Source organism: Prinia subflava, chromosome Z (assembly GCF_021018805.1).
Source record: "Prinia subflava isolate CZ2003 ecotype Zambia chromosome Z, Cam_Psub_1.2, whole genome shotgun sequence".
NCBI classification, from domain to species: domain Eukaryota; kingdom Metazoa; phylum Chordata; class Aves; order Passeriformes; family Cisticolidae; genus Prinia; species Prinia subflava.
The window spans coordinates 13,147,464-13,162,389 of record NC_086283.1 but is presented as its reverse complement, the minus strand read 5'-3'; the positions used below and the strand labels follow the sequence as shown (position 1 = coordinate 13,162,389).

The 14,926-nt window shown below is 36.1% G+C and overlaps 1 protein-coding gene across 4 annotated transcripts in view; it reads left to right on the top strand.

The window, feature by feature from the left end:
- The window catches only part of CCSER1 (coiled-coil serine rich protein 1), a 616,060-nt gene extending 608,346 nt beyond the window's left edge, over positions 1–7,714 (top strand). For all 4 annotated transcript variants that reach the window (XM_063422971.1, XM_063422969.1, XM_063422968.1 and 1 more), the window contains one exon: positions 4,915–7,714. In XM_063422971.1, coding sequence (XP_063279041.1) covers positions 4,915–5,400 — 486 coding nt within the window. In that variant the 3' untranslated portion in view covers positions 5,401–7,714. The remainder of the gene's footprint in view (positions 1–4,914) is intronic.
- Positions 7,715–14,926: the final 7,212 nt, after the last annotated feature.

Here is a 14,926-nt window from a genome sequence, read left to right as displayed (position 1 = left end):
AGCATCATGAAGGGCTTCATCCTTTCCATCCTTAAAAGAAATATAGAGCTATAGCACCTTGTTTTGTGTCTGGACTCCTTTATGTTGCTTTATATTTTGAGTTCTGGGCTAGGCTGCAAATGGAGACAGTTCTGAGGAAGGTGTTGCAATCCAGGTGAGACCTGACAAGGGTCAAGGGAGCCATGCTGGGCCACGTAGTAAATATTACATTAGAGAGCACATTTTGCATTCCTTATCTATTGCCAAACACAAAATAATTAAGCGGTAGAAAACATGACGGAATCCAGAAAGTCTTCAGGTTCCCGTCAGAATAGTTGCTCTCTATAGTGAGCTTCCATTAACACCTCTGAAAGTGTAGAATCCTCTGGGGTGGTAAAAACATGTTATTGAACTGCCCTATTGTTTGGTTGTCAGGGTGCAGCAGGTACACTGATGAGAATATGTTTTGTTTGGTTTTATTCTCTATGTCTGCTGTCAGAATGATGTATTTAAGAAAGCTGCTGTACTTGGAAGAATTACATTATAGGCATCTAAGACTCCCAAATGCCTCTAGGCACAGGCATCTTAAAAATCTGCACCCTTTTGGGGTGTTGTTGTAATTCATGTCTTTTCCCGTCATTTTTTACTAGTACTTTATCACCAGACAGTCAGAAACAATATTCATTTTCAAATGTCCTGCAGCAGTGTTGTCTTGCTGTTACCTCTTGTCATATTTCACTCATTGGCTTTGAGAATGGAAAATGATGAATGGCTGCAGTGTTTTGTTTATAATGTCTCATTCTGGAGCTTTCTATAAAAGTAGTACATTTTCATTACTTAATACTGGGGAGTTCAAGGAGCTTGGGTTTTTTTCTTAATGTAAGAAAACGTTATTAGACTTACAATCACAAAAAATGAACCCTCAAAAAATTATGGAAAGAATATTTTAAGAATATTAAGTTCCCATTTTGGGTCAATTGTAATTTATTTAGAGCTAGTGTGGAATAATCAAACCTAAAATATTTTGAACTTTCTCACACTTACATATCTTAAAACAGAAGTGATCATGGTACAAATTGACTAAAATTTTACAGCAAATCAGACTTTAATAATTTTTTTTTTCCTTTTTGAGGAATAGACTCAAGCATGAAGGCATGCACTTCTTGTGAGTGTGTTTAATATTATCAGGAAATTCAAATCCAGATGTTTGCTTAAAGGTTAAGACATATTTAAAACAACAAAGGAGGCCTTTTCTTTCTGCTGCATATATTTAAAATGGGCTACTTTTGAAAGAAATTTCAGAACCCCATTTGCATCCTAATTGCAACCCATTTCCTGAGTCCACAGTTAGGCAGACTATAGAGTGGCATTGGGGATTTCTGGGGCAGAGAAATTGTTGGTTCTAGCTGAGCTACTGAAAAATGAAAGGGAAAAAGATGAATGGATTTTTTGCTTCAGCAGTCACCAGCTGGCAGATCGGCTCCTTGGAGCCCCGCCAAGCAGCAGTTTACAGCAGCCCTGCAGCTGCTCTAGGCTGGGCTGGAGCACGACTGGCACAAAGCCACCTTCAGCTTTGGACAAGGACTCAGCCTTCGAATTGGCCAACAGATGCGCTGGGATTGTGGCTTTGCTGGCTCACGTCTGATGCTCAGAGAATGCAGTTAGTACCTGAAAGTTCAGCGCTGGAAAATTTGTATTAATCGCTTACAGGAGGATAAGGAGAAATAGGTTAAAAAGAAATGTTTAAGTTTGTCCAAAGTCAGTTTGGTTTGGGAGTCTTTTTGGTATGGCATAAGTGGCTTTTACTTTTCTGCATCTTATTCGGGGATGTTTTTCCTTATTTTGACCAGTTCATGAGGATCCTAAATAACTGTAAAATCGATCAGCAAGAAAATTTGGTTGCACTGCAATTTTTGAAACTAAATTATCTGGATTCATCAAAAGAAAAATTAATTGATTGCAATTCTGTATGTTGCAATTTTTATAAAAATGGTAGAATCATAACAAAAAATAACTTCCATGAAACTCAAAGCAGCACTGGCTTTTTAATGACAATACCTTGGAGGGAGAATAATGTTATTGGGATGAAGAGAGGGCAGAGAATTTCTTGTTGATTTTGACCCCCATCTGACAGCTGTTCTCTCTTTTCCTGATTAGAAGCTATTCTTCAGTAATTTATCATAGATAACAACAATAGTATTGGGTTTTGGCAGTGTTTCACTAAACTCCCTGCTCATTTTATGTGTAGCTGTGCATCTGATAGACTGAGTTTGTCTTTCCTTGTGAACCATCTTTTTACCTTACTGCCTGTGACAGGGCCAAACCAATTTCTTAAAATTCTGATGGCATATTCTGAATTTCTGTTGGTGTTTTAATGTAGGTAGATTAGCTCTTAATTTGTCACCACCTGGTATTTGTTTAATTATTCAATAGGAGGGGAATTTCAGCAAGTTACAGTTTCCCTAGCTGCATATATATTGTTAAATATTTATTGATACATACACTCACATTGCCTCCCCTCATTGGCCAGCAACCAGAAGCCAATATTTTGTAGACCTACAAACCCAGCATTTATTTTCTAAATTGAAAATATTTCATGTGATATATAACATTGATAAGGAAGAGAAAAGAAACACCCCAGTGCTAGATAGTCATAACAGCGTTTCATTGAGTTAAAAAGCAATAGGTGACAATAATCAGCTGAACTTAGATATAATTTTGCATTAAAAAATCGTAAAACTATTCTGGACAACTAGATGAACACAAATAAACAATTTCATGGTATTGCTAAATAAAATCACTACCCTCCTACTGGAGTAACTAATAAGTTAGATGAAGTCCTTTGTAGGATTAATAGTGTTTGTTCTGCTTCGTAATGGTGGGGGATTACCTTGAGTTCTGTACTCTTGAGCCTTCTACTCCAAGAAAAAAATAGTGGAATTACTGAAGGGGATCTGTAGAGAAGACAAGTGTGAATGACTCAGCGTCTAGCAGATGAGTCCTATGAGAAAAGATCAATCTGGTATTTTTTTTATTCTAGAGCAGAGAGGATTAAGGTGTTGCTTGACAGAATTCTTTGAAGACATAAACAGGTATTCGAGATCAAACAGCAATTCTTTCTTCATTTTCACAGGAGAGAGAAAGGGAATGGTCTTGAAGCCAGAAAGATACAGCCTTAGACGTCAGGAAGACCTTTTCTGAAAGTTAACACAGTATAGTGAAAAAATTTTAGAGGAGAAGGGTGTACAGGTTACATCAATGAAGGTCCTTAAAAGATGGTTAACAACCAAAAATGTCAAGAGAGATAAACTGGAGTTAACTAGAAGTTCAGGAGGTCCCACCATGAAGTTCCTCTAAGGTTCTGTATCAATCTTTAAATTTTCAAAGATACAAGGTAACATACAGTAACTCCAGAAACATCTCCATACAATAAATTCTTGGATTTTTGACAGGGCATTAAATTTGACTCCTATCCCGGTAGGAAGTTGATATTTACTGGGATGGAAACAAATAATTAATAGCTAGCTAGCTAGCTAGATAGATAGATAAAGGAATTAAAAGTGTTTGGATTTACAGACAGGTCCTCCCAAGAACAATACCGTAGGAATTAAATGGAATTTCATTTCAACACCTATGTGCTGTAGGTGTGAAAACTGAAGTAATGTTTTCCAGAAGTGTTCTGCTGCCATTTATGAATCTATCTGCAATCAGCACTGGATAAAGTGGGAAAAAAATATGTTCCAGTCCTAATGATTTTTTAAAATATCATCTCTGATGCCTCAAATGCACTGCAGTCCTTATACCCAAACCTGCATATGGCTCTGCATGGAATCATGACCATAAACCTGCACTAAAAGAAGGATTTAAGCTATGGATACTGACAATATCATTCTTCTGTGCTGCTTAAAATAGAATTGCATGTGAAGTGATACCATTCATTCTGAAACAATATATCTGAGTTTCCTGTGGAATCATGGCAACACCCTGAAATATTTTTAGCCAAATAGTGTTGTAAGGCTTGGTGGTATTTTTTATTCTCTCAGCTTTGTTCTGCAACATCAGAGCCCATATGTCAATGTAAATGTCAAGAAGCTGCTCCTGTGTCCTTTCAGAGTTCTCTTGTAGAATAGAACTTCCGTAAAAAGCCAAATTGGACTTTTGTTTCAAATTAACCAGTTGCTTTAACCATTCCCTGGGAAAGGGTACCATCATCTCCTCCCCAGTCAGGTGTTCTAGGGATAGTACAAAGCATCACACCAGGTGCACACTGAAAGTCTGCAGTAATCTGATTTGCCATGCACAGATAAATTACCATCATTTCAGCAAAATCAGATGCATGCATGCTTGCACGGCATCAGAAGTTGATAACATGCTGGAATCCTTCTTACACTGTATTTTTCCCAGGCAGCTGAAATAAAATTTATGCTCTTCCCTAGCATGTATTTGACTTGTAAATACAACAAAACACCTGGATTCAAGGCACAGTGAAAATTGAGCATATTCTGAGTTTAGCTGAGGCATGAAGATATTTACAAAATATGTTCTTGAGATTTTTTTTAAGGATTTGAGAGTATTAAGTGTTGAAATCAATGTGATCAAAATTCTTTGTTTCATTATGTGAAATGCTTTTTAAAGTCTGCTTACAATGCATGGAGACTTTTTATCCATTTATTATGCATTGGGGGAAAAAAAAAAAACCTCTTTCGGTTTAAACTATTTTTTTAAGGAAAATGCCCGAGTCGTTACCTGTAGCAAGCATTATGAGTGTGAATGAAGTTTTGGAAGTTTTACCATCAATTGGAGTTATCTGCCATTTTAATCTGCCAGACCCACGTGCTGTTTATGTGTAGTGAGGAGTGGTTTATGTACTCCACACCATTCTCTGCTGTGTTCTATTACTAATACTTTTTGGTTTGTCTTGTTTTGTTTCCCCAGACTACATATCCAGTCAGAATGGTGAGCCAAAATCTCAGCACAAGGGACAGAAAGTCAGCGCATACTCCCACCGAGGACCCTTTTAGACACTCACCAGGCAACCAAGCAGCAGCGTACGAGAGCAAGAGCTGTCAGCTGTCTAATTTGTGCCTGAGCAGCCTCCTGAAGGAGAAGGAGATTGTGGAAGCCATCAAGCACACCCAAGGCACATACGAAAACCTGGCTCCAGAGGTCACCCAGAATGGTTTGGCTGTCACGGCCCCCAGCACAGCAAAGCCAGCATCCAAGGCTGACGGTTTCCCCGTGTTCCCAGGAGCTCCAAAAGACCAAACAGCTGTGCCTCGGCAGCACACCACCTTCACAGGGAGGCTGGGACAGCCCCCGAGGGGACCCATCTCTCTACACATGTACAGCAGGAAAAACGTTTTCCTCCACCACAATTTACACACGGCAGAGCTACAGACTTTAGGTCAACAGGATGGCTAACGAGGTGCTTATTTTCTTGCCGTGGAAGGAGAGTTCATTAAAGAGAGATGTAAGCTCACCTAGAGCTCTGTATTAAGTTCTCATCTGCTGCTACTTTCATATGAAAAAAAAAGAAAATAACATTGTCTGTAGGTTCCGTATTTTCCCACCTTGGACTGAGGCAAAAGGATGAACGAGACTGTTAAATAACTAGGCTGATTTGTCATGCAGAAGTCACCATGGGTTTAATAAATGGGACCATTTGGCTGGCACTGCTAGTCCAATATTGGATAAATTTTATTTTTCCCCTTTATAAATCCCTATCAGTCCCTGAAGTTCTAGAAGATGATCTTAAGTAAAATGTGTATGTTTACTAATATTACTGTTAAAGTAGATGTGAAGAATGAATAGATAAGTAATTAGTAAACCCTCTTGAATTTCATAGAGATTAGAGAAATAAGGAGTCAGAAATCTTTAAGGACCTTATTTTTACACACTTTTTTTTTTTAATACAGTGAAATTTGGTCACTTACAGAGTGTTAATACTTCCTGCTGTATGTGTTTCATGAGTGCCTCATGCCACAAGTAGAGGAAATGATTGATTTTCCTCTAACAGATTCATAGAGAGTCACCAAGTATTTGAGTCAGTAAATTGGGTCCCAAATTGAGGATGTCAGCTTGTTTCCTCAACCTTCCCTTCTCTCTCCACACTTCCAATTAACTGCATTTCTTTGAGTATTTCTGTTCTATGCGGGCATGTCAAGTTGTGGTGATCTTTGTGCTTTACAGGCACCGTAGCACTCCTGATGCGATGTGACATTCTGCTGTGTAATTCATCCTATAATTTCATTTCACTTCCCAAACCAAAAATGTGTGAAGGACTAAAGTAAGAGAAATCATCTTATTACCCAGGCCGAACAACCTGCATCAGTCCTAATTTCTGTGAGCTGCGTCATCTGCACTTAAGGACCTGTTGGTTTACACCAGCTCAGGGGGTTTGTTAGTCTTGACGTGTTACAGACAAGTGAGATTAATTTATTGCCTGGTCTCACAGGAGTAGGAAATCATCTGACCATGCCACAGAACTCAGAGACCTGTCGGTAGCAAAAGATCTGGTTTTCCCTCTGAGAGTCTTGGAAACCTCTCAGTCCAGTTACTCCAAACATGTGGCATATGTGAAGCATGACACTTAGTTTACAACCTCTGTGATGCAGGGTAGTCTGTTTGAGTTGTAATGGCACATGCAGTCAGTAGTTTAAAAATAATTTGGCACATTTAAGTACAATTCAGGCAGATCTGAGACAAGTCACCTCTCTCTTTAACTGATGATTAATAGAGAAAGACAAGGGTACAGCACATTGTCACACACAGAAACAAGCCATTGTGACTTAACAGATAGCATATAATGAAAAATAAACCTTCAGTAGCCACTAAAAATCTGCAACTTTAAAAAGTTAAGTCATATAGAGTATATGAAATGAAGACAAAATTTTACCTAGTGTGAAATATATCTGCTTCACTACTTAATACTTGGATTAATACAGGGAAATTGTATTAACAATCTTGCTTAGACTAAGAAAAAAAATAGATTATGATCTTGGCAGATATTCTGTAAAGTAATTTCAGCAGCTTGAAATTTCAGGCTTCTGTCTATTGATGATTTTATTTTGATTAGAGCAGATTTTATTACATTATCTGATGTTGAAGAGAGCAGGTTTTGTCTGAATATTCTGTAGTGACAGTTTTGGGTATCCAGAGATGGATACATAAGAACGAAGACAAACATTTGCCAAAATCCTTCATGTTCATGTGTGCATTGCTACTGCCAAAACAGAATGTGCAAGAATTGCAAACACAAATTAATGGTGAATATTCAAGGCTCCCAGTCCTGCATTGAAATTCATAATTTAAAGTCTAACAAACAAGTTAAAAGTAGTAATAAGATAATTTCACTACTGAAAATCACTTTTTCTTCTTAGCAATATCTTAAAAGTCATGGTAGATTGAAAGGACAATTAATGTATGCAACTCAATTTCAAATCTGTAAATATATTAAACATTCATTGTACTATGTTAAAAAAACAAAACAAAACAAAAAAACCACAAAAACAAAAACAAACAAAAAAACAACAACAACAAAAATCACAATACCTTCTTCAGTTTTAGGTTATGTACTGTATCTATAGGGTTTTTTTCCTGGGTAAATGGACTTTTGGATTACACTTTATTTAAAAAAAACCATCTATGAACTTCAAAAATAGAATTTTGAATGCTACTATTTTCTTGGAGAATCTTTTATAAAGCTGAAACTTAAAAAAAATGGAAAAAAAAACCAGTTCAGTGGAAGTGGGGGATATTTTTAAAATGTCATCTTGAAGCTGTTTTGTATCAGTATTTTCAGCATTGTTATGTTATTTGTAATAGTAAGTGTAAATTTCACCCAAAGAAGGGTATTAGCCACAAGTTAATGTACAGTACTAGTAATAGTACTGTAATACTAGCAGTAATAGTAAAAGAGGTCCTTTCTTTGATCCTCTTGTATATATAGGAAGTCATAAAGCAACAGCATGTGGACATTCTTGGAGTGAATTGATTCCTTTGTACTAAAAATCTCTAGTTTTTTAAGAGTTCCGTGTACAAAATGATTTATACATTTCTCCAAGACTGTACATATCCAAAGACATGACACCAAGGGGGAAAAGCATTTATTATTTTTTCCATGGATTTACCTTCCTTCCCTTCCTTTTTTTTTTTTTTTTTTTTTTCTCTTTCTGTACAAGAAAGCATAACTGCAAAGTTTCTGCTTAAAATTACTTGTTAATTCCATGTCTTTCAGTGTGATAGAGGGCATTTTAGGGAGGAGGAAATCCCCAAAGAAAAACTGTTTCCATTTGAAGCAGTGTCCGTCCCAGTTTCTTAGAGCAATCACTTGGCAAAAGAAACCTTAGATCTGTGACCTAAATTTTTTTTAATAATTTAGCAGAGCCACACCTGAAGTGTGCCTATCATCATCTCTTGACTTACCCTGACTGGGACATGTTCATGAGCTACACTAACATGCTAGGGCCAGCTGTGGTCATAAATTCTTGACATGAAAGGAAAATGTTTTTCCAATACTGTTTTTATGTTTGGCTTTCAGAGCAGTGGAAAGGGTTTTTTGTATACCTTATACATGTGGATGAAGCTCAAACTGTGTGCTTGTGCATACTGGAAAAAGAAACCTTGCTACAAAGCTCTCCTCTATTTAGGCTATTTAGCTGCATATGAAGGCATCCAGCAACAGAAATTTCTGCCACCTTCCCAGGCCAAGCCTGTGTATTTAAAATGAAACAGCCAGAATAGATTATTTCAATCCAGACTCTTACTGGTTTTTATTCCACGCACCTCCACATAAGTGGTAGAAGGGCTTTCCTTATGTGGCTTTTTTTTTCTGAAAATTGTGAAAGAGTCTATATCCAGACTAAGATGCTCAAATGATGTTGAGATAAGCATTTGAAAGCTTACCAAAATGTTCATATTTGTCCTATAGGTTCATTCTAGTCATTCCAGGTTCATTACCAATAAAAATCAGTGGTTTTCCCTTTCCAAAAAAACAAGTTTGGAAGTAATGATTTCTGTCTGTGCTGATTCACTTTACACTGTTAAACAGACAGTACACTCTGCAGATTAATAAAAATAAGGTGTTTACAGATCAATACTGTACTTTGCATGGCCTAGGAGTTGTGCCACATCTCCACTGGTTGGATTGGTATGACATTGACTTATATTGGGTTATACTGAGTTAAGTCACTTCATGATTTAGATTGTGGCCTTTAATCCTGCTAATCTCACTTTATGCACAGGAGATGTCTAAATCTGGAAATCTTTCCTGGTTCACAAAAAAGACAAGAAAATACTTAATCTGACAAGAACATCAGATCATGATCTATGGTGAATGCACATTTCCCCCCTCCCCCCCTTCACATTCAAAAGCAAAAAAACCCTGCAAACCCCTTTGTACATCTACACAGTTCACAAGTGAAGTAGATTAACATCTAACAAAATGCAAAATCTTGAAATAAATACCTGGAGAAAGAAATACACGGGAGTCTTCTCACAGATGTTTGTAAAGATAAGTTTGCAAACATGTTGCTAACTTCTGTATCTGACTGCAGTAACGAAATATGTTCTGTAGCCTCTACCACTCTCACTGATGAATTTTTTTAGAGGGAGAATTTGCTGTTGAAAGCTTGTTCTAGACAAAGCAGGCAGTAAACTGTGAGAAAGTACATTGAAAGTGTTTGTGGAGGTCTTCTCCCAGCTGAGAGAAACACATAGCATCCTTTCCAGGTGCTCTTCAGCCAGCAAGAAGTTAACAGAGGTTCCTTAGGAGAACAGCCTCAAATCATGCAGAGCAAGACAGTCTTTAAATGGACTTGACTTTAACATGTCCCATAGAGGGCACTTCTAAAATAACATGGAAATTTCAGCAGCTGCAGAACACACCTTCTGGGTTCTTGGTGGGAGTTTTTTGCAATAAAAATGCCATGTGCTGCTTTTAACCTTGTAAGCTCTATTTGGGACTTGCTTGCTCACTGGTGATATACCAGGATGTGGGAGCTTATCCCCTGTAATGGATATGATACTAACACCTCACAGTATAAAGACATTGGATATACTCCTTGAGGAGCTTGAGATACGCAATGTATTTTCAGTCTAGGAGATCTATCTGGATTAATTATCTTCTTCTTCAAGGATCTTCAGTTGTTGCAAAGTCAGCATGTATTTAAATATTTTGGAAAGATTTTGCAGTTAATTTTTATTTTAAAATACACTTAAAAATTTATCTCCCTGTATCTAAGGACAAGGGAAACAAAAAGGAAAAAAACCTTTTATCATCATGTATTTCCCATAAATCTGTGATTCTCACTAGCCACAGCTGTCACTTGCATTCAGTACAGCTGTGAAATATTTTTGGATTTTCTGGTTTTGTTGCCTTTATTACCTGGAAATCCTTACCTCTTGTTCTGGGACGGTTTTGCCATCAATCCAGTATTTTAAACACATAGGAAGGGCTGTTGAGGATTTCTGCAGAAATAATCCTGGCACTCTAAAAGCAGCACAAAAAAAACCTTACCTGGAGGTCTCTGTGTGTTTCCTGGGGGTGGAAAAGCTATTCTGAGTGATCTTAACTATGAAGAATTTGTAATAATCTCTTCGTTTTGGCAAGTATCAGATCTGTTTGGTTTCTACATCTACACAAAGGTCATAGAACAGAAAATACTCCACTCAGCAGATTTTTCCAGTGGGCAGATAGTATCTCCTTATTCTGTGTCATGACCCTTTTTGTCTCTCAGGATTTCAGGAACATTTCCCTTAGGTATGGAGTTACATTGACTCTGTAGACAGGTTGCACCATGGTGTTCTGCTATGAGAAGACTCCACTGGATTTTTTTTTTTTTTTTTTTTTCAGATTTAAAATATCTCATTGTTAAAATGTTTTAACATTTTCCCCCAGAACTGCTGTGCTGCTGGGGTAGTAGAAAGCAGTGCATTCACAGAAAATGTCCCTTTCCCATCTCAGTAGGCTGTTGGTGAGTTGAGGTCACAACTGATTTACGTCTACCCAAACTTACTTAAGCACCCACATAGACAAATAAATTGCCAGGTTTGACCCTGCTTTTCTCACACCAAAAAGGCCCTAATAATGTGGGTTAAAAGTGCATTTGGTTATCAACAGTAGTAGCATAATTTTAATTTATTTTGAATTTTCCATTATGTCAATGCACTTTATATAATGGTTTAATACGAATTACACAGAGGCTTTTATTTTGTCCTAACCTAAACTTGATTTCAACAGGGTTCAGAATTCTCTACTTAAATTTAAGCATGTAAGCAATCCCATAAAAGTAAAACAGTCAAATCCCTCTTTAAAAAGCTAACACACAAATAAATAATATTTTTTCTGATATAAACAATTTCATTCGTGTTTATTGTTTGAAAGATATGATGTATAAGTAGTATTTTTACTTATATCTAAATATAACTACTTTTCAAACACTCTACATAAGTAGGAAAGATAAGAAATGGCCTTCATACTAAAGTCACTCGTCCAGCTATACCATTAGGCTTTGTTTGCCAAATCATTAATTTCTTTTAAAAGAAAATCTATTTGTTTTCCATGATTAAGAGTGTGTACAAAATAAAATGTTTAAGTACATGCTCTACTGAATGTGTGGAGAGATGACCAATATTGCAAGGAGAATATAAGCAATCAAAGTCCTTAATCAGTGATGCATCTGATGTTTTTTAAGCAAGAGGATCAACAGGATATAAAAATATGAGTAATAAAAGAACAGATGTTTTGTTGCCCAGAAAAGTCTAATGGAAGGGTGAAGGATGACAGATTAATAGCTCTTTTTCTGTTCCAGGGCTGGTGGTGCAGAGCCATTTGCTGTGAAATAGCACTGAAGCAATATATTTATAAAGTAAATCTGTTGGAATAACCAGAAATGAGATTGAATGGTCGCATAACACCCCAGAGTATGGTTGAGGTTTCTTTAATTTGATCAAACAGCATCTGAGTAAATTTACATCTTTTTTTTACCAGAGTATTGTCTTTATCTGAATGATAAGTGAACAGTGCAATTTGCATTGTAACACAGAAACAATTCAGACAATAAAAATAAGCAAAAAAATTCTATCTCTAAATCCTTGCACTTTGTAGAGTCTTCTCTAACTATCTGAAGAAGGTTTTTGTCATTCTATTTCGTGCAGCTGTGGTAATGCCCTTGTGTTGAGCAACAAGGAGAAAAAATTGAAGAGTCATGACCCCGTCCCTACATCAAGAGCTGCACTTGGTTAACAGGGTCACAGTTTTGGTTTTCCTTTCCAATAAAAGATCATGGATCTTGTGAGAAAACCTTTATACAAACATCCCCAAAACCATTTCTGGCCTATGAGAATTTCAAACTCGTTAGGGAAAAATTAAAATTTTAATTTAAAAAATTGATTAAAGCTCTGACTATTTTTGAAAATATGTTTTTTAGTACTGCTGAGGGCCATTAGAAAGCTTTGGGCATTTTTCTGTAAACAAAAGTGTTCTGTTTCATGTATTAAAATTGGACATTTTATCTGATCATTTCGTCATTATGAACTTGCCTGTGAGTATCCTACTGTCTAGGATGATATTTTTTAAAACTACTGACCACTATAAAATTTGCTAACTGATAAGAAGTTGAATTTTCTATTCTGTGCTGCTAAACACCTATTTAATTTTAATAACAGTACACGGCAAAGATTTTGTTATATACTATTGAAATTAATTTTTTAACATAATTGGCAATACTATAGAGATTACTTAAATTAGAGACTTTAAAAGAACAACACAGATGAGAAAAGGGGGAAAATACTAACTTGAAGGTAAAGTGTGTGTAATGCAGTGTTGAAGAGTAAAGTTCTGCCAGAGACAAAGTAAAGCTTTTTCACTGAACACACTCCAGGCAGTCCAGGATCACTTTGCTGATTTAGATGGTAACTGAGATTTAAAAGGAAAGAAATGAGAATATTTTTGCTAAGAGGTAACACACTTAAAAATCAACTTGGAGCAGAATTTGCAATAGTGAAGGTATTTGCCTCAAGGTATGGTCTGAAAAGAGAGCTGTAAAATGTATGTACATTCTGAGTAAACAAGTTCATTAGTGATTTTAGTGGGTTTACTCTACAAAGCCATAAATTGGTTAAACTCATTCTTATTTAGCAGGCAAGTACTTTGTAATATTTAAGAACTACCAAGGCATAACCCTAACCTTTGACTTTAGTACCACACATCTTCTGATTTTTTTTTCCTTTTCTGTTCTTTTTTTAGTTATTTTGAGGTTTTGTAACTTCTGTGCAATAAGAATCTGATTGTTCCAAATTCAGTCATTTTGCACTGACTGAAAACAGATACGTAGCCTTTAGATGAGAACGCTGTTCTCTCTGAAGAATATCAGGCAGCATTCTGTTGGTTTTTAAATCAGATTATTGAGTAAACAATTTCTGGGGATAACTCTGTAGAATTATGGTAGTTTGTAAAACAATACTATGGGATTCTGTTGGTGTTATTTAATGGTCATTTGTTTGTTCCTGGTTTTAGTTGGCATTATTTTTCCTTCTATGTTTTATGGAAAAAAAATATTATTTTTAAATATTTGTACAGACTTTTAACTTTAAACGTTATTGTAGAAGTTCACATTCATATATTTCCATATTTGAAATGAACATTAAGGGCTCTTACAGGTTTTTTTTCTTCTCATGCTGCTGAAATTTTATTTGTTAATAAAAATCCTGTGTTGTAAGATGAGCCTGTGTTGATTTTGTATTTGAAATTGTTCATATTTCTTTGACATTTCTTCATACTTCTGCTGGGTAATGCATGTTGAACTTAAATAAACACTAATTCTTTTATGGCTTAATGCCATTAGCAAGTAGTCACAATCAAAAGATGTATCATTTTTTCTTGAGGTTCTTTAATCTCTTAATGAGAACTCTAGGTTGAATATATTTGATACTGTGCTAATAATAAAGTAAAAACACCTGTGCAGAACATTTTCTAAAATCTAAAGGTTATAGACAAAAATTCTACTGTCTTGCAGGGGAAAGGAAAACATTCTGCCTTCATATTTTGCAAATTCCCTATTACACTGCTTCCTGAGTGTCCAAATAGTTTTTCTTACACAACATTTTTCAGTTCTCTACTCCACTTCTCAGTTGTTCTTAGTGTGAAAATAGTAATTTCCATGAATAAAATTAGGCTTTACTTTTGTTTTTCTTCTCTTTAGTGTCTTGTTGTGCTTTATTCTTTTGCTTTTATAGTATGTGAGTATTTTTGTGTCGTCCATCCCAGGTTTCAACTAAGGATGTTATAAAGCACTGCTCCATTTTGCTTCATTTTCCCCATAACATATCTCAGTGATGTGTCTTCACCTTCAAAGGCCAAAATCATTAATATTACTTTAATTCAAATATAGAAGAAATAAGCAAACTTTCACATTTGTAAGGCTATAAAGTATTTATCATCACTAACAGTAGTATATAAATAAAAGAACATGAAGACCAAAGTAATTGCTCATCGTGTCATAACTGAGTTCCATTTCAGCTTTTCCCTGCATAAATAGTAAATAGTTTTTATGGGCTGCATTCTCAGACCAGGAGGTTTACTTGTTTGAGGGGGGTCTGGGGGGGGTCTTATTATTGGTTTGGGTTGTTGTTGTTTTGGGGTTTTTTTTGCATCATTACCAGTGCACCATTTTCAGTGCCTGCTTTGAAGGCCTCAGCTCAGCTTCCAATTCTTCATCTAGAAATAGCTGTAGCTCATTTCACAGTACTTAGATACCTACTACTCTCTCAGTAATACTGTTTAAAATATTTGTCCCACTCTAAGCTGTTTCTTCCTGTTGCTAGGCACTCTGAAATAGCTTCTCCATTTCAGTGCTGTTTATAGGAATTTGGAGTGTTTGGATCCCTGGCAGGAATGTGAAGCTTAATAGGTTGTTTGACTTTGTATATAATCTTCTAAGAAAAAATG